The sequence below is a fragment of the Hirundo rustica genome, chromosome 1 (genome assembly GCF_015227805.2).
Source record: "Hirundo rustica isolate bHirRus1 chromosome 1, bHirRus1.pri.v3, whole genome shotgun sequence".
Classification (NCBI taxonomy): Eukaryota; Metazoa; Chordata; class Aves; order Passeriformes; family Hirundinidae; genus Hirundo; species Hirundo rustica.
Window position 1 is genome coordinate 22,165,448 of NC_053450.1, and position 24,682 is coordinate 22,190,129.

The window sequence follows — 24,682 nt, forward strand, 5'->3', positions numbered from 1 at the left end:
AGTGTTGTGTTCTACAGAAGGTTAATCCCAATATCAGAGTTTAAATGTTGGTTTAGGCATTATGGGACATGACCAATCTCTTCTCGTGCATTTCTGGAAGTGTGATGTGAAGTGGATGCTGAGGCTGGGCAGTGTATTACAGGAATGTTAAGTAACTTGTTGCCTGGCAGCTTACAGGAAACATGTCTAAATATTTGTTTCTGTGGACCTTTAAAGGAATGAGCTAACAAGCTCTCAGTATGTTTTCTTTTACATTTTAATGTCACTACGATGTGAGAAATGTTTAAGTCTTTTAGAGTATTAAATCAAGAAATACTACTTCAGTGGTCTCCTTTTTTTGCTTGGGCGCTTAGTGGTTGACAGCTATCAACACTAAAGCCAACTGTCGATAATCAGCTATTCCTATATGTAAGAATATTTAATCATTCATACAAAAGGTTATTGGTTAATCCTGTATTAGTTATGAAAAGGTGGCGTCTATATTTTGAGACTCTAAGAATTGCCATAATTATTCCTTTGTATTTTTACAATATTTACAGTGTTGTTAAGAAACTAGTGTATCAGATGGGTTATTCTGTATTTTTAATCTGATACACTGTGCTGGACTTTCCTGAAGGTTTTTGCATTGGCTTTCATGTTTCTTTCATGTTTCTTTCATGTGTTTGCATGTATACGTTATAGCTATGTCTGTCTCTATATATACATACATAAAGTATGAAAGTGTTTAAACTTTCTCTTTCCCTGCCATTTTTTCTTCATGCCAAAGAACCCTTGACATATGTGTTAATTAAATTCGATTGCAGTCCTTTAAGTGTCCTGAAGTTAGAAATATAGCATATTATTAAAATCCACAGCAGTGTTGAGCCAGAAGCTGATTATAGGAAGAGTAAGCGTGAGGAGGTACAAGCATGCAAAAAGGCGTCATTGCCTGGAGGTAGAAAACAAGCTTAAGTGCTGTTTTGTGACAGATGTCTGTTGAATGCAATGGAATTTGACTGTGTGCTGAAAGTTAAGTTTTTACCTGTTTTACTGATGAGTCTAAGCTTTGTGTGCTCAGTATTAATCATATACTCAGGTTGAAGTTTGGCTTTCTTCATTAGGAGCTTTTACAAAATCCTTGTGCTTGACCAAACTATATTATGTGTTTTAAAGCACTATAGTGCTTTAAAAAAAGATAGCTGTGACTACAGCTACATTTTTCAAAGGTGATGATGAGGTGTTAATAGTAAATGAAATTATTTTACAGGATACTAAAATTTGCCAGCATGTAAATAAATCTTCCTTTAATACCTTGCAGCCGAGTTGGCCGTCTTTGCTGCCCTCTAGTGTTCTTTTTACGTGCCAAAACAAAGGCAGAGAGATTTTAAAGGTAACTGCTGTCATACCTTGCTTCTCTTTAGTTTAGTTTTTTAGCAACCTTCATCTCTGCTGATGTTTAAAAGGCAACAGAAAAATCCATTAATCTTTATCACCTCGGCTCATTCACTTCTGTAATGATGTAGACTTAGGTATGGTCTGCAAGGCCAACTTCTCTGAGAAAAAACTTAAAACTCCTTATGTGATGAGATCTTTTATTTTACAAGTATGTCATGAAGTCTTGTGTGTGGTTTCTGCTGAAGTATTTTTGAATTTTCTCTCCTGATAATCAAACCTCTGTGATTGCATTTTTATGCTTTAAAGGTTGATTTTGTTAATAATAACATATTGGTAAATAAGGAGATCCAGAGAGAGTTAGTCTTACAGGATTGCAGGTTATTGCTGATACATTACTTGTACTTGTACATGGTAACATTATCATGTTACCCCAGTTTCTGTAGTCTATTGTCATTTCTGTAGCATTTCAAGAGATTTTTAGAGTTCTAGCTTGCATGCACCTTCTGCTGCTGTACAGTGGTGTAACTGAAACCCCTTCCAAATACAAGTTTGGTTGTTTATTACTTGTACACAGGAGGGCAACAGACAGTTTAACTCCAGAGTTAGTTGTTTTTGTTGTTTGATTCTTGGATCTGTTTTCATAAACAGTATGAGAACATGACACTTCAGCTTTAATACTTCTCTTATTTTTCCTGGTTAAAATTGAGATTGTGTTTGTTTTTATTTAATCAGTGTGTTTACCTTTTTTAACATCAGATCACAAGTTCTACACCAATATTTTTGTACTGTAAAGCATGAATCAGAATTTGTATGAAGGAATCACTTTCATCTCTCATGTAAATGTGCACTTCCATAACTTGGATCCACTGCATATTTTTATACAGTTACCTTTTCAGAACCAGTGTAGTCTACTGCCATATTAGCTAAATCTCATATTTGTGAGAAATACTGAAATGACAGTTCTGGAAGCAATCTGTGTTAGCTACAAAATTAATTATTCTGAGGTATACACAGGCCACGAAGTTTTATATTGTTCCTTCTCAGTACATGATTCCTGATATAAGGAAAACACCATTCATCAATATTGTTGTGTACTTCCCTTTTTGGGAGAACTGTTCTTCTTGTACTAAGTTTGATCCTTAGTCTTCTAGGTGCTAAAAGATAACTGTTCTCTTTGCTGAGAGACAATACTAAGATAAAGGCTTTTGACACTCTTAGAGTGGAAATGAAATGTTATTCTTTGGACCAAGTCCAGATAGTTGATTTGACTGAAGAAATAAAAGATTATTTTTTTCAGTAAAGTAGAAGTTATGAAAAGGGTAATTCAGGCCTCAGTTTCATACTTGTTCATATTGTTAGCCATCACTTTTTTCCAGTAACTTTTACAATAAAAGTTTTGCGCTCTCGGAAAGTGTTTAATTTCTTATTTCAGCTTAGGTAAGTTTAGGGCCATATGCACTGCAAGTGGATATTAATATTAGTCAGCCTAAGCTGTAAATCAAATGTAACTATGCCTTAAACTCAGAGATTTGTCTGCCAAGTTTGTAGTGATTAATAGGTGAAACATCAGTATGTTGTGAATCAGTTTGATGTTGTATTGCAGTACTGGAAGAAACGTGTGTAGTTCAACTGTCCTGGCACCTCTAAAATGCCATGCAAAACTACTTGTTTTTTCTGAGTACCCTTTTTAGAAGAGGAAATATGCAATTAATAGAAAACACTGGGGTAAACGGTAACATTTGGTGGTAGAAAGTAAAGAAAATTAAAGTCGCCACCAGGAGGAGCAGTACCAAAATATTTTTTTTACTGTCACAGTTGCCTAGTGCTGTAGCTGTAGGCTGTTTGTATCTTTGGGAATATCACAATTATTTTAAGGGTAGGCTACTAAATACAATACAACTGAAAAAAAAAAAAAAGAAACCCTGAAAAAATGCAAACGAACAGCTTAAGTATTTTTGCAAATTATAATCCAGAAAATTATTATTATTTTTACATTTGGCATTTTAATTTAAATCTGTTTAGGTCTGTATCCTGGCTTCATTGTGGTATGCTGTTAGCCAGGCTTTCTGTATCAAAGTTAAATCTATTTTTGTATTTCTTAGTTGAGATGTAATAGAATAATTTTCAGGAGCTGGTATTACTGCACTCAGTTTTCTGTGTCTACCTAGACCAGCCCTTACTGAAACAGGCACTCAGGCAATGTAGCTCGTGGATATGTGTCTGTGTGAGAGGTAAATTGTCTGCAGTGCCAGGGAATGAGTGCAGTGAGAAACAGAAGTGTCAGACCTCACAGGGGGTTGAGTTTGGGCTTTGCTTTTTCTGGTCCCATTCTGTGTCTGTGCCCCCCAGCCCCTGCACTTAAAAGTCTCCTTGTCATTTAACATTTGAAATCTCTAAAGCAGTGCAAAGATTTAGGAAAAAGGGGAAATTTGTTAGTGAGTGAAGGCTTGTTTTACTGTTACATGTTACCTTGAGTGTATTTAAAAGTCTTGTGGATGCGGTATTTAGGGGCATGATTTAGTTGGTGGACTTGGCAGTGCCAGATTAACAGTTGGACTGATGATTTTAGGGGCCTTTTCCAGTTTAGAATTCTATGATACTATGTAGCAACATGTTATTTGTAAGGGGCTAATTAAAAAAAAAAATCAAGGGTTATTTAATAGTCTTCCAAACGATGTCGCTAAAATATGTTGTTATTTAGGGATAAAATTCATTTATCAAGGAACTCTAATGAAGTTTTGACACAGTAGAGGAAATGGATGCATATATGGTTATAAAACCGGTGAAAGTAGCATTTGTATTTAAAATATAACAGTTTGACCTAGAGTAACTTCACAGTGGTAGATATTATGGCTTACATTTAATCAACAAATAAGAATGTCTAAATTTTTTTTTCCTTGAGTAATAGATTTTATTCATATACAGAATGTGTATAGTCACAGTCCATCACATTACTCCTGAAATGCTATGATGTTGTGTGTATAATCTAAATCAGATTTTGGAAACCAGTGGGATTTCTCATTAGTGTTCTCAAATATTGGTATTCCATATGAATTTCACGTTTCATTAACTGGATTGTCATTAGTGCTCTGTTTCAAATTCCTGGCCCATTACTATTACCAATTCAAAATGCTACTGTCTATCTCCTTGACATTATCTCCCCCGCACTTAGTAGGCAAGTCTGTGCTCAAGGGCTATTTTTATGTGTAATATTAACAAGTTATTTACTCATGTTTGTAACAAAGGTTTTAAAATGGATGTAAACACTTGAAGTAAGTCAAGTTGATTTTTTGTTTCTGAGGGGGACTTTAAAAATCCTGTTGAAGCTTGTTTGATAGCTAAATTGAGCATGAGCTTGTTACCTGAGTTCTGTATGTAACATCAAATGCTAGGCGTGATCCTGAGTTAAGGGTGGTCAGCACCCTTGGTGACAGTCCCTTGCAAAACAGCAAAACCTCTTTCTGTAAATTGTGTTAGTGATTTTTGGAACCCAGAGAGATAAAGTGGGTCATGAAAACCACAGAAATAACTCAAAACTGAATGCTAATGCAAAGTGAGTGTGTGGGCCATGTTATACCTACCCTGCTGTGCATCTGTGAGAGAAAGAAGTTTTTGTTTTTCTTTATATGGAAGATTATTTATTTTGTGATTTCTTTTAAAGTTCAACCTGGGAGTCCAGCAGTACAGTTAGGCCACATAAAGATAAAAAACTAATCAATAAATGAATGCACCTTACCTTTGTTTTGTATTAATGTTCTGCTGTGTTCTGGCAAATGTTTCCACCCAGGATGAAGATGAGTTGGACTCTCACACCATGGTGAAGACCAATTCAGAGAGCGCTGGTACCATGAGAGCCACCAGTACGATGAGTGAAGGTGCTCAGACAATGATTGAACACAACAGCACCATGCTAGAATCTGACTTGGGGACCATGGTAATCAACAGTGATGACGATGAGGAGGAAGATGGGACCATGAAACGTATGTTGTTAATTTGCTTTCTTGTAATAACGTGTTTTCTTGTGCTGCATGACAATGTTGTATCATGAAAGGCTTTTCAGTGTCAAGTTCTGTGGTTAAAACAGTGTTTCTGAGCACTCTATAATTTGTAGAGAAAAAGCTGACTATAGTGGGAGATTCAAAGCAGAAGCCTGGTTTTGGTGCTTTGCTACGTTTCTCTAGAGGACTCTTAATTGTCCTTCTGTGAATTGTCCCTTTCTACTGCTTTTCTCTTTGTCTCCTGTCCCAGGTACATTTGGACCAGTTCCTTGAAGCTAAACTGTATGATTATGTGAGAGGCTTGCTGTTTCAGTGTCGGTGGTCCTGGGAATATATCATGGCTCTCTTTAGGGTCAGCAATCAGTAATATATTTTGCTGCAAAATCATTTTGTAACTCATGATCATTTAGCAGATCTGTATTTTTTTAAGCAAATGATTATCTGGACACTTTTTGGAGTGTAATTCAGCAATGGTTGATTTCAGGCAATGATCAAAAGATAGTTAAAACCTAACTAAAAAGTTCTACTTGCTTTTGAAAGCATGTGAGGGAGTACGTAACAAAGAAAAAAGTGTATGTTTTCATATATTTATATATAAAAAGTGAATATATATATAATATTTATATATTCATGTTATGAAAATATAACTTACATTGAAATATCCATAAGTACACATTTTAAAAATAGTTAATTTATGTACTGACTTGGCTGATATGGTCATTGTTTGGCTGAAGACTACTGCAGATTGAGGTCCACGAATTTTAATAGAGCTATTTGCTTGGATAGGCAGCATCAATAGATGACTCTAACTCAGGCTGTAGCTGCCTGATGTCATGAGGCACAATGTAATGTTTAACTCCAGGCAGTTGTGGGGAGTGGGGGTTGTGGGAAGTTTTGTGTGTGTGTGTGTAATATGGAGAGCTAATATCTCAAGATTGGAAATCAGTCCCAAATAAGTAACATTGTAGTGTTTTATAGCAAATACAAAGCTGCGTTTGTGTTTGCATATAGAACCTGATTGTAATTTGGTCAAGATTGATTGGAAGTGCAAAGCAGAAACTTTTTTATGCATACAGGAAGTTGGAAGGAAAAAGAGGTTTTGTAGATTTTGCTTGTTTGGCTTTTTTGTGGTTTGTTTTGGATTTTACTTTGTTTTTCCTTTAGAGTTCTCGGCTGTGTGATTAAAAAAAAAGAAAGAGGAAAGATAGTATGGAAAAATATGGAATAATTTTCTTGGGTAGAAGTATTATGAATTAGGGCTTAGTGCAGTTTCTAAGCAGCTTGACAAGTTCTATATAAGTAGTTTGCCAAATTGCACCACACTATCCATGTAGTTTTTATATGTGTTGAGAGGAAATACCTGTTACTAAGCCAAACCGATCAGAAGAGTGGCATTGGGTTTGCATTGCAATCTCTTAATCTGTGTCTTATTTGTCTGCTGGGGACATTGCTTTTAAAATGTTCTGTCATTTTCAATTTTTAATTGATTCCATTAACAATCTGTAGTTAGGGAGCTGTCTTTCTGCACCATGACATTTGATCAGTATATGTCTTAATCCCATTTTTCTTCTCAAACAAGAATAATCTTGGGAAAGGTGGCAGGTTTCCTTCCCCTCCCTCCTCCCCCATAGATGACTGTCTTGGGCCCTGTAACTGTAGCAAAGCAAAGACAGCAAACTGGAGGTAGTTTGCCTCATGGCAAGTGATGGTTTAATCATTCAGCTGTCAGGCCACAGGTTTGGTTTCCGCACTTCTTGCTAAAATTTCTTGTGTTTTGCATTAGGCACCCATTATTTGCATTTTTTACATTAAAAACTAGAAATAATTCAAGAACGGAATCTCCGCATCTCTCAGCTAAAAAGAAATAATAAATCGTGTCCACTGTAGCTGGTCCTCTGGTTCTGTGATTGTTGTGCTGTTGGCTGAAACAGGAGCAATAGCAAGTTTCCTGAATAAATGTCACTAGGAAGGGACATAAAAATCCTTGCTGTCTCTGAAAGGCAGCCACAGATTTTGTGCTTCTTTGTACTCGACAGAGATACGAGATTTTGGAGATCGGTTGCTTTTTGCAAAGTACTTTTATAGGAAAAGTAGGAACTTCCTGGATGCTTGTGCGATTTGAATATCATAAATCAGAATAAGTATCTTAAAAGCAGTCTTTGATACTCCTGAATAATAGAACATTGCAAGCAAGAAGCTTGGAGAAATAAACTTCATAAACTAGGGAAGAGAGATTTAATTTCCTTCCTAGAGACACAAAATATTTATGACAAACTTCTTATTTAATTGCTGTTGTGTTTAGTTTCATGTTTTGTTTCCTTCTGCCTTTTGTTTCCCTGCTCAAGGACAAAATAAGAAACAATAATATGTTTTTATTTATAAGTACCCATGCTTAGAGGCCTCTGGGAGCCATGACAGAAAATAACTAAAACCATATTTTTTTCACAAATAGGGAATTGTGCCCAGATAAAATTGGGATTTGGAACAAAAAGAGGCCTGTCCTCCTGCCCCAACATACATTATACAGTCTAGTAATAAACAACATTTATCCTGTCTTGCTTGGTATGTCTGTGCACACTCTGAACAGGGATTCTGTGGTATGTACCTGGAAGGAGGAAAGAAAATGAAGAACATGGGAGAGTTGGATGGAACTTAACTTCAGGAGGTTTAATGTGGAGTAGAGGAAAGAGTGAGAATGATGGAAATACGCTTCTTTTGTTCGGTTGCCTGGGTTTTACTTATTTTTGTGTAGAAGCCTTTTCATATGTCAGTGGAGAGACTAGTGTTCAGACCAGCTTCCTCACATTCCCCTTGTGGTTTTCCAGCAAGGCTTAGTGTTAGGGCTTTCTGGTGCACCAAGAGTACTTGTGGTTGTTCTCTTTCCCTCATTTTCAGCAACGTTCCTCCTGCATCTCTTTTTTGCCCTATTAAATTCATATTTGCCATCTGCTTTGGGCTGGAAAACAAGTTCTCTTAATGCGGTTTGGGTTTGTTCTGGGTTTCTTTTGCTTCAGACTTTGGTGAAGCTTCTAGATAGCTTGTGAGGGGTGATGAATGTATTAAAAGAACAGGACAGAGAACTCATGAGGTGGCATTTGACCTCTAGAATGTAGAAAAGTAATCAGGTTTTTGTTTTATTGCTTTTTGCCCTGTAAGACATGAATGTTTTAGGTTTAGTCAGTAAGTCAGTATAAATCTTAAACACGTTCTTCCTTCTAATCAGACATAAGAATATAATCTTCAAGACAGCAGGTTTCCTTCCCTTTCCTCTTCCCCCACCCCATGCCTGTCTTGAGCAGTGTAAATCCAGCAAATCTGGCAAAACTGGAGGTAGCCTGAGGCAAGTGGTGGTTTAATCATTCAGCTGTCAGGCAACAGGTTTGGTTCCTGTTGGAACCAAACGGTATTTACTTGCTCAGCTTTCTTGTTTTACTGTATAATGGTATTTTTGGTTACAGTGCGACATGCACTGTCTGTAGAACTTCGATGTTGATAAAAGAATTTGTGAGTTGGTTTATTTATTATGTTTTAGTGATTTCGGCATCCAGAGTGAGAGATTGTTTGATACTGGAAGTCAGTCTCCTCTGTGATATGAGGTATATGCTGCAATAGCTCTCGAGTGGTGCTTCAAAACTCTTAGAAAGGCCTAAATCCTACAGCTGGTTTTTCAGCTGGAAAGCAAAAGCTTGTGCCATGTGTTTTATAACAACTTACGACCTAAGTCCACTAGGAAACGTAATTATGGGCTGGTTTCAGTGGTGCTGTAGCCTGGGCGTTGATACTTCACGGATGTAGTTTTGGTCAAGCATGTTTACTGTGCCCTCAGTATGATGGTTAGCTTGGTGCCATATGTAGCTGTACTAGTGCTTTATTCCTGTATTTGTATAGATAAAGAAGTGATATATCTTTACAGGTCTGTATTGGTTCTCAAGCCATTTTCTGTGTCTGGTGATAAAGTTGTTAATTTATGTCACTTGTAGTAGTATATTTTAAAAATGAGGATTTTTTTTTTTTTTTTTTAAATAATGTTGTTGGCCATTCTGCTTTTGAGAGCTGTTGCAGAATGTAGTTTAATGTGGACTTTCTAAAAACAGAAATAAAATGTAATTCGGCTGGAATGGACTGACAGGAAGTGTTTGAACAATGCTCTCAGGCACATGATGTAATTCTTGGAGTGTCCTATACAGGGCCAGGAGTTGAACTTGATGATCCTGATGAGCATATTCCATGATTATAACAGTAGTATCATTGAGTTTTTATTTTTTTTTCCCCCAGGAGTGGGGGAAAAAACCCACCCCAAAATATTAAGCCAATTTTACAAGTCTTATTCTCAAGAAACAAAGGAATGTTTTGTGCTGGAGAGTTTTCCCCATTAAAAATTATAAATTGGGTTCATAGTTCTTCAAAAAGTCTCTGAAAGCTTCAGCTGTTTGAAAATTATATGGATTTTCCATTTAAATGCCAGTTGCAATTATTTCCTGGTAAATAGGTGTGTCATTCATCAAACGAAAGACTGGATGAGGCCTGAAGCTGAGCTCGGGTGTGTAAGTCACCGTGAACTCAGTAACCACTTTGATGCACAGCTTTCAATAGTCCAGCATTTCTTAGATCTGTCTTGAGGTAGACTCCCAGAAGCTCTGGCCAAGTAACTGATACAGTTTCTTCTGCTGCTTCCTTGTGGTTCCCAGGAGGGAACCTGACCTCTAATTATCTGAGGTGGTTGCTTAATAGGCTTGTCTTAGCAGCAGAACTTTCCCACTTGTAAAATACAGTCACAATTCCTGCTTAAAAGATGGCTGAAGGAGGTGGCTGTGGCAGCTTTTTACGTGGTAGTTCACTGTTAGGTGCATTTGCCTGGAGTCTGAGGTCAAAATGTTGGGCTTCTGTCTCCCATTTCCTAGAACTGCTGCCACTGTGTCGTAGGGCACCTTGTGCGGGGAGAGTAGCGGTAGGATTGTATGGAATCCAAAGCCTGAGTAGTGTATGATGTTGTATAAGCTCTGGTGGCCTTTGCAGCAGGGGTGAGAGCACATAGGTAGCTACAGGTCTAAAGAAGGCTGAAAGCTGATTGCTTTACAGCTTCTGACTCTTAATAGTGACAAAGCAGTGTATTTTAAGGGAATAAAAAAGAGTGACAGGATGTTTGCAGGAGCACTTCAGACAGGAGAGCCAGATCCCTAATTTCACCAAACAGCTGAAAATGTTCCTCAGTTGTGTGGTAGATGGAGATCCACAGGATGGGGAAGTTTGTGGAAGCTCATGGCTTTTGGCAAAAGGAAGAAAGCTTTCCTCTGTAGATGTGCAGCAGCAGAAGAGGTCCAGTGTCCTGGTAGTCACAGAGAAAGACTTACAGACTTTCCACAGGACACTGTAAACCCTCCACTCCAAAATGCCAAACAAACAAAATAGCACCAGCCATGCCTTCCCAGGAAACTGTAGTGGGAGTCTCCCTTCTCTAGGAGATGGTCACCCTCATCTGCCGACCTTACTTGTTAACCAACAGCAGAACTTTTTAACTGGTTTAAAATCAATTTCATATTAATGTAATACTTTTCTGTTGGAAATGCTTCACTGCAAAATAATTTTTCATGGTAGATGACATCAGTTGAATTTTACCAATACATGCATTAGAATGGAGTGTGTATTCTTCCTTTTTTGAAATGTGTGTTGAGAATTATTTTATTTGTGATATGATTTTGAAACAGTGTCATAGAGTTGGTGTTGTGTTGTGTCGTTGCCTCATTCATTTTATTCACCATACTTTTTGGAAGAAACTTGCTTACATAACTATTTGGGGACATCCCTATTGGCTGTGTTCCTGTCACAGGGGTATTGCTGAGGTAGAATGTGTTTTCAGCATCAGTGGTGCTCTCTGTGTTTCATGGCTTGCCAGCAATTTCTGACTTGTTTTATTATGGCCTTTTCCCCCAAGCTGTCTTTGAAGCAGGCAACTTTTAGGGATGATAGGAGACAGATGCTCTTAAATATTGAAACTGTGGAAAACATTTTTAGACATGATCATAGCTTATTGAAAAGCAAATAATTGGAAGAACCAAAAGATCCAAGATCCTTCTAGAATGAAACAGGCTATTGCACAATAGGTTTTCAGTGCACCTATGCAGTGATACTGACTGCTGTAGATTTTTTATGGCAAATGTAGCTGACTGAATAGATGAGTGAATTAATTGTCCTTAAGGGAATCTTTATGTATTATAGTTCTGATTTTCTTGGTTCTTGAAAGATGGTTGAGAAGATAATGTTACTCTGTTGCTCATGAATATTAAAAGAAAGTACTTTCAAACCAAAATGATCTTAATTGGGGGGAGGGGAAGGGAAGTGCAACCCATATCAGTTTACTCTGGCATAAAGATCCTGAGAGTTTTATAAAGTGAATACCAAAGAGATAGGAGCTTTCACACGGCCTTTAAACTGGTAGATGTCAACCCATTCCTATTAAACAGTAATTGAACCTGTTAGGTTAGCTAGAGATCAAAATAGTGTCTCTTTTTTCATGATATTTATTTATAAAAATAAAACAAAACCTTAAAAATACATTTCTAATTAATTTTGGGGTTTTTTTTTACATTGGAGGAAGGAACAACAACAACAACAAGTTGAAATACCTCTGGTCCCATCATTTTGCAGTCATATTTCTGATTTTGTATGTGAGTTTTTATATTTTCAGTGAAGGTAAGCAGCTTGCTCTTTTAATTTGGTTGACTGTATGCTCAATTGAAATCAGAAGTGAGTTCTAAATTCTTATTTAGAAAAACAAATAAAAGATGTTCTCAAAGTAAAAAATAAATGTTCTTTGCTTACCTTGGAGTAATTTCAGTCCTGTTGACCTAATTTCCGTAATGTGCATTTGGTAGCAAGGAATTCAGAGTGGTTGGTTTGTTTTATGTGTGTAGGTAGTCTTCCATTACATGTATAAGGAAGATAGTTATAAATAGTTCTAAAATTTACGAGCTGTGCTTGGAAAATCTTTAGTATTGCCTTATATGTGAGAGGATAGAGATTGCCTTACCTATAATGGGCCAACTTTTTGGTATTTAGCATTTTGAACAGTGACACTGGCAGTCTTTTTGTTTATAACTATGTCTCAGGGATGAAACTTAAGTACAGCCATCTCAGCAGAAGTAAAAATTGGTTGTGAAAGGCCAGCAATGCAGTGTCCTATCTTTTTGGTACAAACAGTTTCAGGGGTTTTGGGCAGCGCTCACCAAGTAATGAACAGTTTGTACTAAGAAAGAGCATTGTATTTCTGTTTTTAATTCTACCTCCTTCGTATTACTATCTTCTCTCAGATCTGCTTTCTAAATGTGTATTTTTTCTAAAATTTAGGTTCTTGCATTTTTCTTCTGCTCTACTCAGCTCTTATGAGACCCCACCTGTAATACTGTTTTGAGCCCTAGGACCTCCAAGACAAGAGGGACAGAGGTGTTGGAGTAAATCCAGGGGAGTACCATGAAAATGATCAGAGGGGCGGAGCACTTCTGATATGAAAACTGGCTGAGAGAGTTGAGGTTGTTCAGCCTGGAGAAGAGAATGTTCCAGGGAGATCATGTAGAACCTTGCAGTACTGAATGAGGAGCCTACAGGAGAGCTGGAGGGGGACTTTTGACAATGGCCTGTGGGGATAGGACAAGGTGTAATGCCTTTAAACTGAAAGAGGGCAGGTTTAGAGTAGATATTGGGGATAAATTATCTACTGTGAGAGTGTTAAAATATTGGAACAAATTGCCCAGAGAAGCTGTGGATGTCCCATCCCTGGAAGTGTTCAAGGCTGGGTTGGATGGGACTTGGAGAACGTTAGTCCATGGAAGAGCAGTTGGAATTAGTTGGTTTTTAAAGGTCGTTTCCAGCTCAACCCATTCAATGACTGTAGTTTTTGCTCTTAATGCTCTTTTCTTTAGTTTTTTGGCATTCCATGCTGTTTACTTCTCATCCCTTCCTCAGTCCCAGATTCAAGAGATCAAGAAATGTCCTTCAAGTGATCTTGAGCTTAGTGGGGGCACTTGGGAAATTCTGGAGAGGAGTGTCTGCTGTCTGGTCAGTTAAATTCAACCTGGAGTTTAATTCACTGAATTGTTAGGTCACTGTTGTTATTAATTAAAGGATGGTGAGTAGAGATGTGGGATTAGAAAAAAAAAAAAAAAGAAAAAATGTGGCAAAAGCTGAGAGAAAAATTAGCTAAAAAAAGTGAGGAAAGAAGGTGTGTATGGAAATAGCAGATTGATTGATTGAAGGAATCATTGTGGAATTGAAGGGAAGCAGCTGACGTCAAATTCACTAAAGCTTAGAGCATGACAGTAGAAGCACACATTAAAAACTGCCAGAAGGAATCTTACTAAAACAGAAAAATTTAAGAACAGCAGAAAGAAAAGAAGCAATAAATCAACATGCAGTCTTTGCTTCTGTCAAGAATAGTGTGGCCAGCAGGTCCAGGGCAGTGATTGTCCCCCTCTGCTGTGCCCTGGGGAGGCCACACCTTGAATCCTGTGGTCACTTTTGTGTCCCTCATTTCAAGAAGGACATCGAGGTGCTGGAGTGTGTCCAGAGAAGGGCAGCAGAGCTGGTGAAGGGTCTGGAGCACAAGCCCCATGAGGAGCTGGGGGTGTTTAGCCTGGAGAAAAGGAGGCTCAGGGGTGACCATATTGCTCTCCACAATGACATGAAAGGAGATTTTAGCCAGGTGGGGGTTGATCCCCTCTGCCACGTCTCAAGTGAAAGGGTGAGAGAAAACAGCCTTTGGTTTTGCCAGGGGAGGTTCAGATTAGATATTTGAATTTTATTTTTTTTTCCACAGAAAAAGTGAGTAAGCATTGGAATGGGCTTCCCAGGGAGGTGGTGGGGGCAACACCTCTGGAATGTCTGGAAGTGTCAAAGGTGTCTGGATGTGGCACTTGTGGTAATGGTTGTGGTGATTATGGTGTTTCTAAGTCAGTGGTTAGACTAGATGGTCTTGAATTACTCTTCTGGTCTTGATGATTCTGTGAAAATATGTCAGTACAAAAATAAACATTAATGAAAAAATAGGCTGCTATTAGTCATGCGGCAAAATTAGAATGAATTAGGAAGTCTTTAGACAAAGGAGTTGGGAAGAGATGATGGAATAAGAAGTGAAAGAGGGGGGGAAAACCCCACTTAGTAAATGAATATAAACAAGTGTAAAACCAGATAAGGAGATTAACAAGTCCTAGTAATCATGTTAAACACAAGCTCAAAATATATTTTCAGTTTACCTTTTCACTTGTTGAAACAAGTGTATCAAATAAAAATTCCTATTACTTTGTTATGCTTGTAATATAAATGTATAATTTTGTCTGATTTTTGGTTTTAGGTTTTCCCCCCATCTTAGTTATTTATCTCTCATCCTGTTCCATATTTTATTTGTGGAAATATATTTAATATATATTCATGTCAAATGTGTTACACTCCCAGCAGGTACATTTCATATGTGAGAGCAATGCAGAGTGTGGTCTCTGAGGTGACAGTTATGTTTATTTATTGTGCTGTTTAATGAATTTGCTTTGAAATGCCATAAACAAAACCAAATTTTAATCATTTAGTACTGAAGATTTTTTTTTTAACCTTTAGTTTTGTGAAAAGAAAAAAGAGCAGGACTTCATGCTGATCTCAATCTGCTTCCTAAAGCTTTTGCTGCTGTTGGATGATGACAAAAATCCCCCAGGACATGGAGACAGGGTGCTTTGCAACCCTCTGTAGAGGGCGATTCTGTAATTTTCTGGGAATCTTCATTGATAATTCAATTAAGCAGCATCCAGACACAATTTGTGTTGCTGTATTTTGCAAGTTCTTTTTCTAAATAATCATTAAATCTCACCTTTAGTGAAACTCTGTTCCATTCCTACAAGTGCCTGTGGACCAGGCATTGAAGTTAAGGGCATTCAGCACCCAAAGGAATGCTTAGCACTTCATGTTATTCAGTTGCTATAACAACAAATTGATATTGCATGAAGTAACTTCTAATGTTATTTGTGTGTGCAACTCTGAAATGTCTTGAACATTTCTCCATGTTGTATCTTGCCACAAAAATATCGTACTTAGACTGTGAGCTTTTATGCCAAAGATTCTCCGGGGAGAAACAGAGGCTTGCATCACATACAGATGACTGTATTAGTTTCTGCAAACCATGGGAAAATTTATTAGTGAAGTTTAGTTTATAGTGCAATTCTTTAATCTTTGAATAGTTTTTTACCTTTTTTTTCCTGTTTTCTTTCAACTAAGGAAATGCTACGTCACCACAAGTTCAAAGACCTTCTTTCATGGACTACTTTGATAAACAAGATTCCAAGAATAAAAGCCCTGAAAACTGTAATCAGAACATGCATGAACCTTACCACATATCCAAAAACGTTTTCCCTGATAACTGGAAAGTCCCTCAAGATGGAGACTTTGATTTTGTAAGTACTTTTTTATTGTGTATTCTCTTGCATGCAGTTTATTTTATATGTACCAAAAATAGTTAATCCCTTTCTATAACTATATTAGTACTATATAAATACCTTTCTATACTATATTAATACTGAATAAAATAAGTAAACTTTGAAGAATACTGTCCAAATCTTTAAGCTTTGTGCCTCATCCTGGTTGTTGAACTAAGTACACCTGATTAGCACAGGACCTTTTTAATGAGGAATGGCGTGTGACACTATACTACCTTGTAATTATTTTTTAAAAATGGTTTTGTTTCCTTAAAATTTATGAGCTGTAACAACTTTAAAATTTGACCTAATTCTGTTTAAAAAAAAAAAATTGCTACAGACCTGGAATATTGACAAGTTTGCTGGCTATCTCAGTAAAATGATAAGCATTTTAAACAGGATTGGAGCCACTTTAATCAATCTCCTTGGAACTGTGTAAGACCACCTACTGTTTTGCACAAGTCATCTTCTTGGTACTATTCCAATAGCACACATCTCTTTACCCAGAATTGTTTTACTTAACACAACTTTTATCTATTTTAGAGTAGAGTTTTTGCCCTCCAGAATGTGTAGTTAATTTCATTTTGCCTATGTGGCAAATTATAACAGGGACAAGAAGCAAATATTCCTAAGTTATAGGTTGCACTTAAAATGAAATATATAATTATTGATTAGAGACTTATAAGTGATTATACCTGGTTTTTACCTCGGGTAATTTTTAAACATGTTTCAATGAAATCTTTGTTTATCTGTTGTGGATGAAATGTTCTTAACTACAGTGCAGTAGCTAAATATGATCACATGGTGCCTTTTTGAAACACTCTTGAGATTTCAAGAGAAATGTTGTGTTTAATTTTAGGTGACAGCTGTAGGTGGGGAATTTTCTTTCCAGTTTTCACTTACTGCATTTCTACTTAAAGCTGACTCTTAAATTTAAACTACTAAGGTAAAGCCAGTTAAATAGCATAGTACAAGCTGTTGCTGCTAGAGAGTTTTGATATAGTTGGGTTTTGGTTTTTGTGGATTTTTTTTTAAGAGTTTTTTTTTCCCATCAAATGCAGTAATCATCATCCTGATGATTAACAAAATAGTTGCACTGTTCATTGGACAATAACTGGCCATTGTTTCAGTGGGGTTATAGTGGCAATAAAATTGCCTTTAGAACAATTCATTCTATCTTTTCCATTACTTGTGAAGAAATGCAGGCAAAAATTATTCTTTTTGTAAATGCTAAGATGCAAATTCTTACTCAATTACTCACTGATAATTCATACATGGAGAATTGTGTGGAGTTTGTTGACATTGCTTGAACAATTAAGTTGCCTTCTTGAGACAGGAATTTGTTTTAGAACAAAATCCAAGGAGTTCTGATATTAGGAAATGGAACTCCTCATTTTTGCAGACAAACATTCCTAGGGGTGTTAGACTGGCAAGTACAGACTTCAGAATCCTAGAATCGTTCCTTTTAAAGGAAGGGACCTTTAGGGGTCATCTAGTCCAGCTTTCATGCTGTGGACAGGGTCATCTTTCACTGGCTGTTTAAAGCTGTAACCTTGAAAACTTCCAATAATGCGGCATCCACAACTTGTCTGGGCAATTTGTTCTTGGGTCTCATGGAATTTATGTGTTGTTCTCTTTGTCCTTGGCCTCTTGAAAAGGCAGTGTTCTGTGGCTTGTTGCTACAAAATTATTCTGATTGAAAACCAAATAGAATTTTTTCAAAAGTGAGTAACTGTTTGTATGGACTCTGTGTGTGTGATGGTATTTTGTTTTAAACATGAAGAAGAGATAAGCCATCCTAAGGAAGAGTTTAGGAAGATGCTTCAGTAGTGGATGTACTGCTTCAGAGTAGTCCACTCAATAATACATTTCTTTAAAGCATGTGGTACCAACTGATACTGCACACGATACAGGTTTTAACTGCCTGCTGATTTGAACCACTGGCAGTTATTATTTACTTATATATTCTAGAAGCATTTCTATTTATATTTTAGACAGTGAGTGGCAGTATTGGCAAGTAGCCTGCAAGAGACTTTCTCAAAGGATAAATCAGTGGGCAGCATGCATAATATATTGTCTGTTCTTTGTGAGATCACCATGAATGTTTTCAGTTGCTGACATGAAGTCTTTAAATGATTCATGAAAGGGATAAACGATGGAAACTTTTTGAACTAAATAATTCCATACTGTTTTGTTTGGAATTAGTCTTAATGGGGTCTAAAAAGCTATCCAAACTGTAAATGATGACAGTCATAATTTTATTTAAAGAAGGGATTGATACACCAGAACGAAAATATAAATGATCAAAATTCAACTTAATAGTAGTATATTCTAGTAGTACTCCAGCTTTCTGTGTAGAAGAGGAAGGATGCTCTGTAAGCCAGAAGTCGCCAAACTAATTTGCTGAAAGATACCATTATTTCTTACCCTTGTAAGCCAAACACACCATGGCAATTCTGGCAGCCAGTGAACACTTCACTTGTGAGCCAGAGTGAATGATAGGGTCATGCTAAGAAGAAATATTTAAGTGTATTGAATGGAAAGACCTAGAAATTTCTGTATACGTCTGTTAAATGTGAACTCTGAAGCAGAAATGCCATTGAGATGGGAAAGAGAAGGCAAAAGAAAGTGAAAACCAACCTTGTAAATCCCTGCAACTAATTAATTTGCGTATTTCTGTATATTATAAGGTGAAACATGCAGAACTGGGAGCTAATTCCTGTGGCCAAATAGTGTATTTGCTTTAGGTCACAGTGATATTTTATCCTATTCTTAGTCCTTTGTACTGTCTGATAGAACATAGTTATTTTATTTGTTGAAATGTACAAATACATGTAATGTGCATAGAGCAGTTAGTCTTACATACTTGCTGTTTTTAGATAATGTAAATAAATTATATAGGAAACTGTTCTCATTATGTGAATAAACAAATATATAAAATAAGGCAAATGAACTTAGTGCTAGGGCTTTGAAAGTTTTGGTGTGAGCATAGTTTTCGGTCTTGATGTAAATGTTTTAAAAACTACTTGCCAACACAAATATAACTAGAAGGCTTTTCCAAGAAAATAACATGCTTTGGTCATCAATCTGAGCTTTAAAAGAGTAGTTTTCGGAGCATTATTTGTTCTGTAAGTACATATTTATGGTTTGGTTTTTTTCTCTGTTGAAGTACATCTGTTTTGAAATTCAAGAGCTGATCTTAATTCTTTTTCACTGATGCCACATGGGAATTTAAGGTCTATCTCTGACTTTTGGTCCTGTGGGCCTTCAGTTCTGTGATCAGTCTGTGCTGGTTATTGATGTCACGATAAGGAAAAATTGTCACCACAGACCTTCAAGTTTTACAATGCATTGAATCAGGTATATTGCAAGTGACTTGAACTGGACTGGATTATGTTACTGTATACTCACCTTGAATATTACATTATTTCAAATTTATCCTGTTATATTTCCTTCTGGACTTAAAGTGCTGTTTTTCATGCAAAATAGGCATTTGGAATTTTTATACTACATTTCTTCTTGATTTTTAAAAAGGAACAATGACCAAACAAAAAACATTCAACCTCAAGCGCTTGTGAATGTTTTCTTTTCTGTAAGTAGGAATTTGTATAGAATTGCTGGTTTTAATTTTTGTTTTCCGTTATTGTCCTGTCTGTTTTTGATGTCTTGTGATTAATTCTCAAACTTAAAGTATAGGTCTTTGATATCAGTGAATCTTAGGGAAATGGATTTCTGAGGAAGTACTTGTAATGTTTTGTTTGCTTTATCCATTTCAGCCTTTGAAGTGCAGCTGTTGAAACTCTAATTTGATATATAGCTCTTTTGAAAATCCCAAACTAATATCTACTCAAACTTAAACTTTTATATTAAATTGTTAATGTGTATCTCACACTCAAGGATCATTGTGGAATTTTGTTTTCAATGAATTCTACCAGCCTATAGGCAATTCTCTTACACATTTAAATTCTTTTTAAGAGGCATGTTATAGATAGCACAATTAAAGTAGTATTTTTAATCTTAATTCTCTCACTTTTACTTGGGGTTAAGTGATGCTTTATGCATGGCAAACCTTGATGTCAGTAAGTGTAATCAACAAGATACTACTCATTGTGAGGAACAGTGGCATAATGCCATTGAATAAGTAAAAATGCAGTAAAGCTCTCTAATGTATGGGTATGAAATTCTTAGGAGTATTAATGATGCACGGTTATAAGCAGCTTTTCATAAGGAGGCTTAACTGTTTAATGGGCTGACTTTTAGTTCTAGCTCAGAAGTCAGCAGTTTGGATCAGAATAACAGCACATGATGTGTTTGTTTCACCCATCTGACTGGCCAGTCCTTTTAAGAACAGTTGTTTTTTGTAGATATTATGTATTCCTATGATCATGTTGCTGTTATGATAGCTTTATTCTTTCCATGGGGGCTTTCTCCCATGAAATAGGTACATGCTCAAGACAGCTGTGTATTAAACGAGTAGTATGACTGCAGGGTGTTGTTAAAGCAGCTTGCTTAAATTTTTTATTGTCTTTCACAGCTGACGATTTTACGCTGTATGACTTATATAATAGAAATTAGTTTTCACCAAGAAAACGTGACCTTTTTATTCTGAGCAAGAAGATCTCAATATTTTTGTTATATGGGGATACCCAGATAAATCTTAGCTTGCTGGATTGATGTGCAGTGTGTACATGTTTGAAATAATCTGCTGCTTACATTTTTAGTGTATCATGACATTTTAGATCTCATTAAGATGTAAAATTGCCCTGTAAATCCTTCTGCCTCTTAGTAATGTATGTTAGAATGGGACATGATAGTAATAAAGTATTTACGTGAACCTAATTGATGATAACCTCTGAATTAACATCAGTCAGAATGAGTTGCTAAACTTCATTTGCACTAATTGAATATGTTATTTCATTTTAAATGAGTCATTTACTTTTTGTTATGAGACAATAAAATGTAAAAAGGCAAATCTGTTTATTACAGCAATGCTAGGGTAATGATTTCTGTCTCTAGTAGAATTATTTCCAAACTGGAATGGTATCCAGATTGTTAAATATTAAACAGTGAACATGTAGATCATGTTTTGCATAATAACTGCAGTATCATGTTTAAGTACATGCATATTGGGTGACTTAAAGATTCTGGAATAGCAACAAAATATTAAAAAGCCATCTGTTACTGTAGGCAGAATATTTCCCTGGGTTTCAAAAGGAACAAATACATTAGAATATAATAATTTTGGAATAATAGTACTGCAGATTCTGAGACTTCAGTTAACATTTACAAACGTATAATGTAACAATTAAGTCTGTAAAATATTAAATAGCATAAAATGACTGAAGACATCTAGATTTAAATTACAATTTCACTAATCAAGCTAAGCTGAGATAACTTAATTGGAAATCTTGGCTGGGATTATGCTGACTTTATTTAAGCAGCAGATAACTTTGTTTGGAGGAATTCTCTTTCTAATGAATGGGAATTAACCTATTTCATCCATTTTCACTAATTTCTGATTCTCTTCTGAGATTGAACATTTTAAATTAAATATTAATGTAGATTAATTTTGCTTGGTTTTTACTTAGTTTTTGAATATGACAAAGCATTTCCAGGTGATGACAGGAAGAATGTTGTCTTTACTAAGCAAATACGAAACTTAGATTTCTGCATTTGCATGGGCCATACACATATGTGATAAAGGTAAATTGGTGCTGATAGTTTCCATGCAGAATTTAATTCTATTCAGTTCAGGCTATAAGGGGAGAGACTGTAAAGTGAATTTAGTGAAAATGACGTGCTTTATCTAGGTCATTTTGTGTGAACCTCAGCAGTGGAGATTTTCTGTACCTTTTAAAGTAGGTGGCTTTTAGAGAAACTTCTTGTGTCTTGTGTCTTATTTATCAAAAATGAAAGGTATGTTTGTGGGTAAGTCAGTGGGAGAGAGATTTGCGTTAGGAGTCCACAGTGGACAATTTGCAGGTTGTGGCTGTGGTTTGTCAGGCTTATCATGTTCAGGAGGGGAGTTTTTGCCAGCCTGACATGTAAACCAGAAGTGTAGTATTGGCTGCTGAGATTTTGTAGGCAAAGATAACAGAAAAACTTACTACACTTTTTTTTAAACTCTGTAAGTCAAATACTGACTAATTTAGCTAAATTCTGTTCGTATACTCTAATAACAAAAAGAGAATTATTTTTCATGCAGAGAGGGGGAAATAAAATGCCTGAGCAGAGTGTTCCTCCAACTGGTATTGAATACAGTATCCTTTCTCTTCAAATATGTCCCTTCTTCTATTAGTATATAAGTAAATAATTGAAAATCAACCCTGGTAATTTTTTAGGCTATAAATAGAATTAATACTTTCTGTTTATCCTTAATTGTAGGACTGTTATAAGGCTGTTACTCTGACGACTGAGTCAAACATGACAAAGTGCCAGTGCTATACTTCAGCAGCTTTGGACAGTGAATCGTGCTGTCTGACAAAGATTAGATAAATTTCTGTATCTTAAAAGAGCACAGAAAACACCCTTCTAGAAAAAAAGCTTTTTGCATTGTTACATGTTAAACAGAACAAAAGGCTTTTATTTATCATTGACATATACTCTGAAGACAAGGCAAGAGGTCGGGCTAGAATTGCAGCAATTTATTTGAAGTTAGATAGTGAGAAGAATGGATAGTTGCACAGAAGAGCAGATTGCCTGGGAGGGTTGCAGAAGTTGCCATTGTTGTAAGTGTTGAAGACTTGGTTAGATAAAATACATCAGGAAATGTTTCAGTGGAGTTAATCCCACTTGGAGCAGAGAATTGTTGTAGGTGACCTGCTCCTGTAAATGTTTCCAATGGCCGCCTTTTCTATGGTTTTTTAAGCTACTGCTGATGCCTGATGTTTGTAATCATAAAAGATGTTGAGAACACTTAGATTTTACAAGCTGGAGCTCTCAAAAATAGTGACATACCTAATTTGTTTATTAGGAGCATCAGTGTTTTGGAGAAACCAGAGTCTGAGTAACCTTAATCTTTTTTGCAATTAGAAGTCAACTATTATTTCCAAACAAGAGTCTGCCTCTGGAAAATTTCAGCCAAGAATCAGTCAGTAAGATTTAATCAGGTTTTCCCTCCCAAAACTTTAAAGGATCCCTGCCATCTTACTTTATCACAACAAATAATTTCCACGTGCAGTGTTTTTTATAATTATAAAATAGTTTCTAGTGAGAAAACATTTTAAAACTTATTTTTCAGCCAACTTTCAAATTCTTAGTATAGAGTTAAGAATGAAACTACTTCACACCAGAGGGTTCAAATGCTTGTGTCATCTTAATGCCTTTTTTTTTACCTCATTAGCTTGAATGGGGAAAATGAGCTGAGAAACTGAAGCATAGCTCTAGTGTGTACATTTGGTTATACAGCAAGTCTGTCATTTGTGCGTAGTTTAAAAAGAACAAAGGAAAGATGTGAGTGAAGCTGATGAGCTGGGACAGTGCTGCTGGTTTAAAGTAATGTCTTGTTCCCTTAGTAACCAGTTGTCTGTATTAATATACCTCTTTAGGATCATTGTGTAATAGCTCACTAATGTAGTTGAGAAGGAGCTTTGAAAAATTTGTAAAAAAGCAGTTATAGCTGGACAAATTTTCAATGTTCTTTTTTTTTGTCCATACCAATTCAGATTCAGGTCTCTATTCTGTTTCCCTTACAATTAAAAAACAACAACAAAAACCAACCAAACAGGGAGGGTATTTAATCCAATGAGTTTTCATGTTCCATGAATCACTGTTAGTGTCAAGACAGTGTACCACACCTTTGTGTGTAATGTCTGATCTCCACGCTGAATGTTTACACCAAGGAGTGCTTGTTCCAGCTCAGGGTTTCAGCAGAATTCTTTGAAATCATCTCTGTGTCAGTATCATGCAAATTTGCCACCAGGAAACGAAATCTGCTCTTCTGCTCTTTGCTATGGTAATTAATGCTAATAAAAAGGAGTAAAAATAACACCTGCCTCAGGAGAGTGGGTGACTGGAAGATTGTTTTAAGTTAATTTTTATAGCTTCTTAGTTTTAAGGAGGATTTCCTCATCATGAGGTTTGGTAAAGAATGAGATGTTTTTTTCAGTTTAGGGTGTTAGGAGCATATCTCCCCACCTCCACCTACCCCCCTTCTCTTTTTTTTGGACTCAAATGGGATCTTGTCAGATAGGATTCTAGCAATTTAACAGAAAAAAAATTGGATGAGTTTAGTGACTGTGTGGCTGACTCCGAATAATCACAATGTTGTATTAGATTTCTGTGCCTCATGTTTTGATTGGCAGCCATTAAGTACCATGTTTAGACTCTATATTAAGCATAGATGTTAACAATATTTCGTCAATAAAATGCTGGAAATTAAATGGCTGACATTTAATACTACTGAGCTTGATGAGGAACGGAAAAAAATCGGTGGTTTTAGTTTGCAAATATCTTGTAGAATTTGAAGAAAGACGCTTCTGCACTAAGGCATTGACTTCAAGCAGTGGGCTCAAATACTTGGAATTATTTGTTATTTTGAATTAATATCTTCAGATATCTGATTAGATTTGACTTAGTGCATATAGACCAAGTCCAGGGATTGTCCAAGATACTTTGCTTTACATGTAAATTTTATTTTTTTTCTTATAACTTGCATATCTCAGAGATAAAAGAGAACTGCTATGAAACTTGAGAGCAAAATTTGTATTTCTGTCTTTTCTGAATAACTTATTATTCTCATTTACTTGTATTTTAGTAATGTATGAAGAGTATATGTTAAAACTACCCAAATGTCATTCTTTTACATTAGATCTATGACTAAATATGCATTATAATCCACAATTGCTTTTGTTTATTGGGAGT

At 36.1% G+C, this 24,682-nt stretch overlaps 1 protein-coding gene across 2 annotated transcripts in view; it reads left to right on the top strand.

Annotated features, from left to right (window-relative positions):
- Nucleotides 1-24,682, top strand: part of STK3 (serine/threonine kinase 3) — a 133,409-nt gene that overhangs the window by 67,274 nt on the left and 41,453 nt on the right. For both annotated transcript variants that reach the window (XM_040073495.2, XM_040073503.2), the window contains 2 exons: nucleotides 5,162-5,354; nucleotides 15,624-15,799. In XM_040073495.2, coding sequence (XP_039929429.1) covers nucleotides 5,162-5,354; nucleotides 15,624-15,799 — 369 coding nt within the window. The remainder of the gene's footprint in view (nucleotides 1-5,161; nucleotides 5,355-15,623; nucleotides 15,800-24,682) is intronic.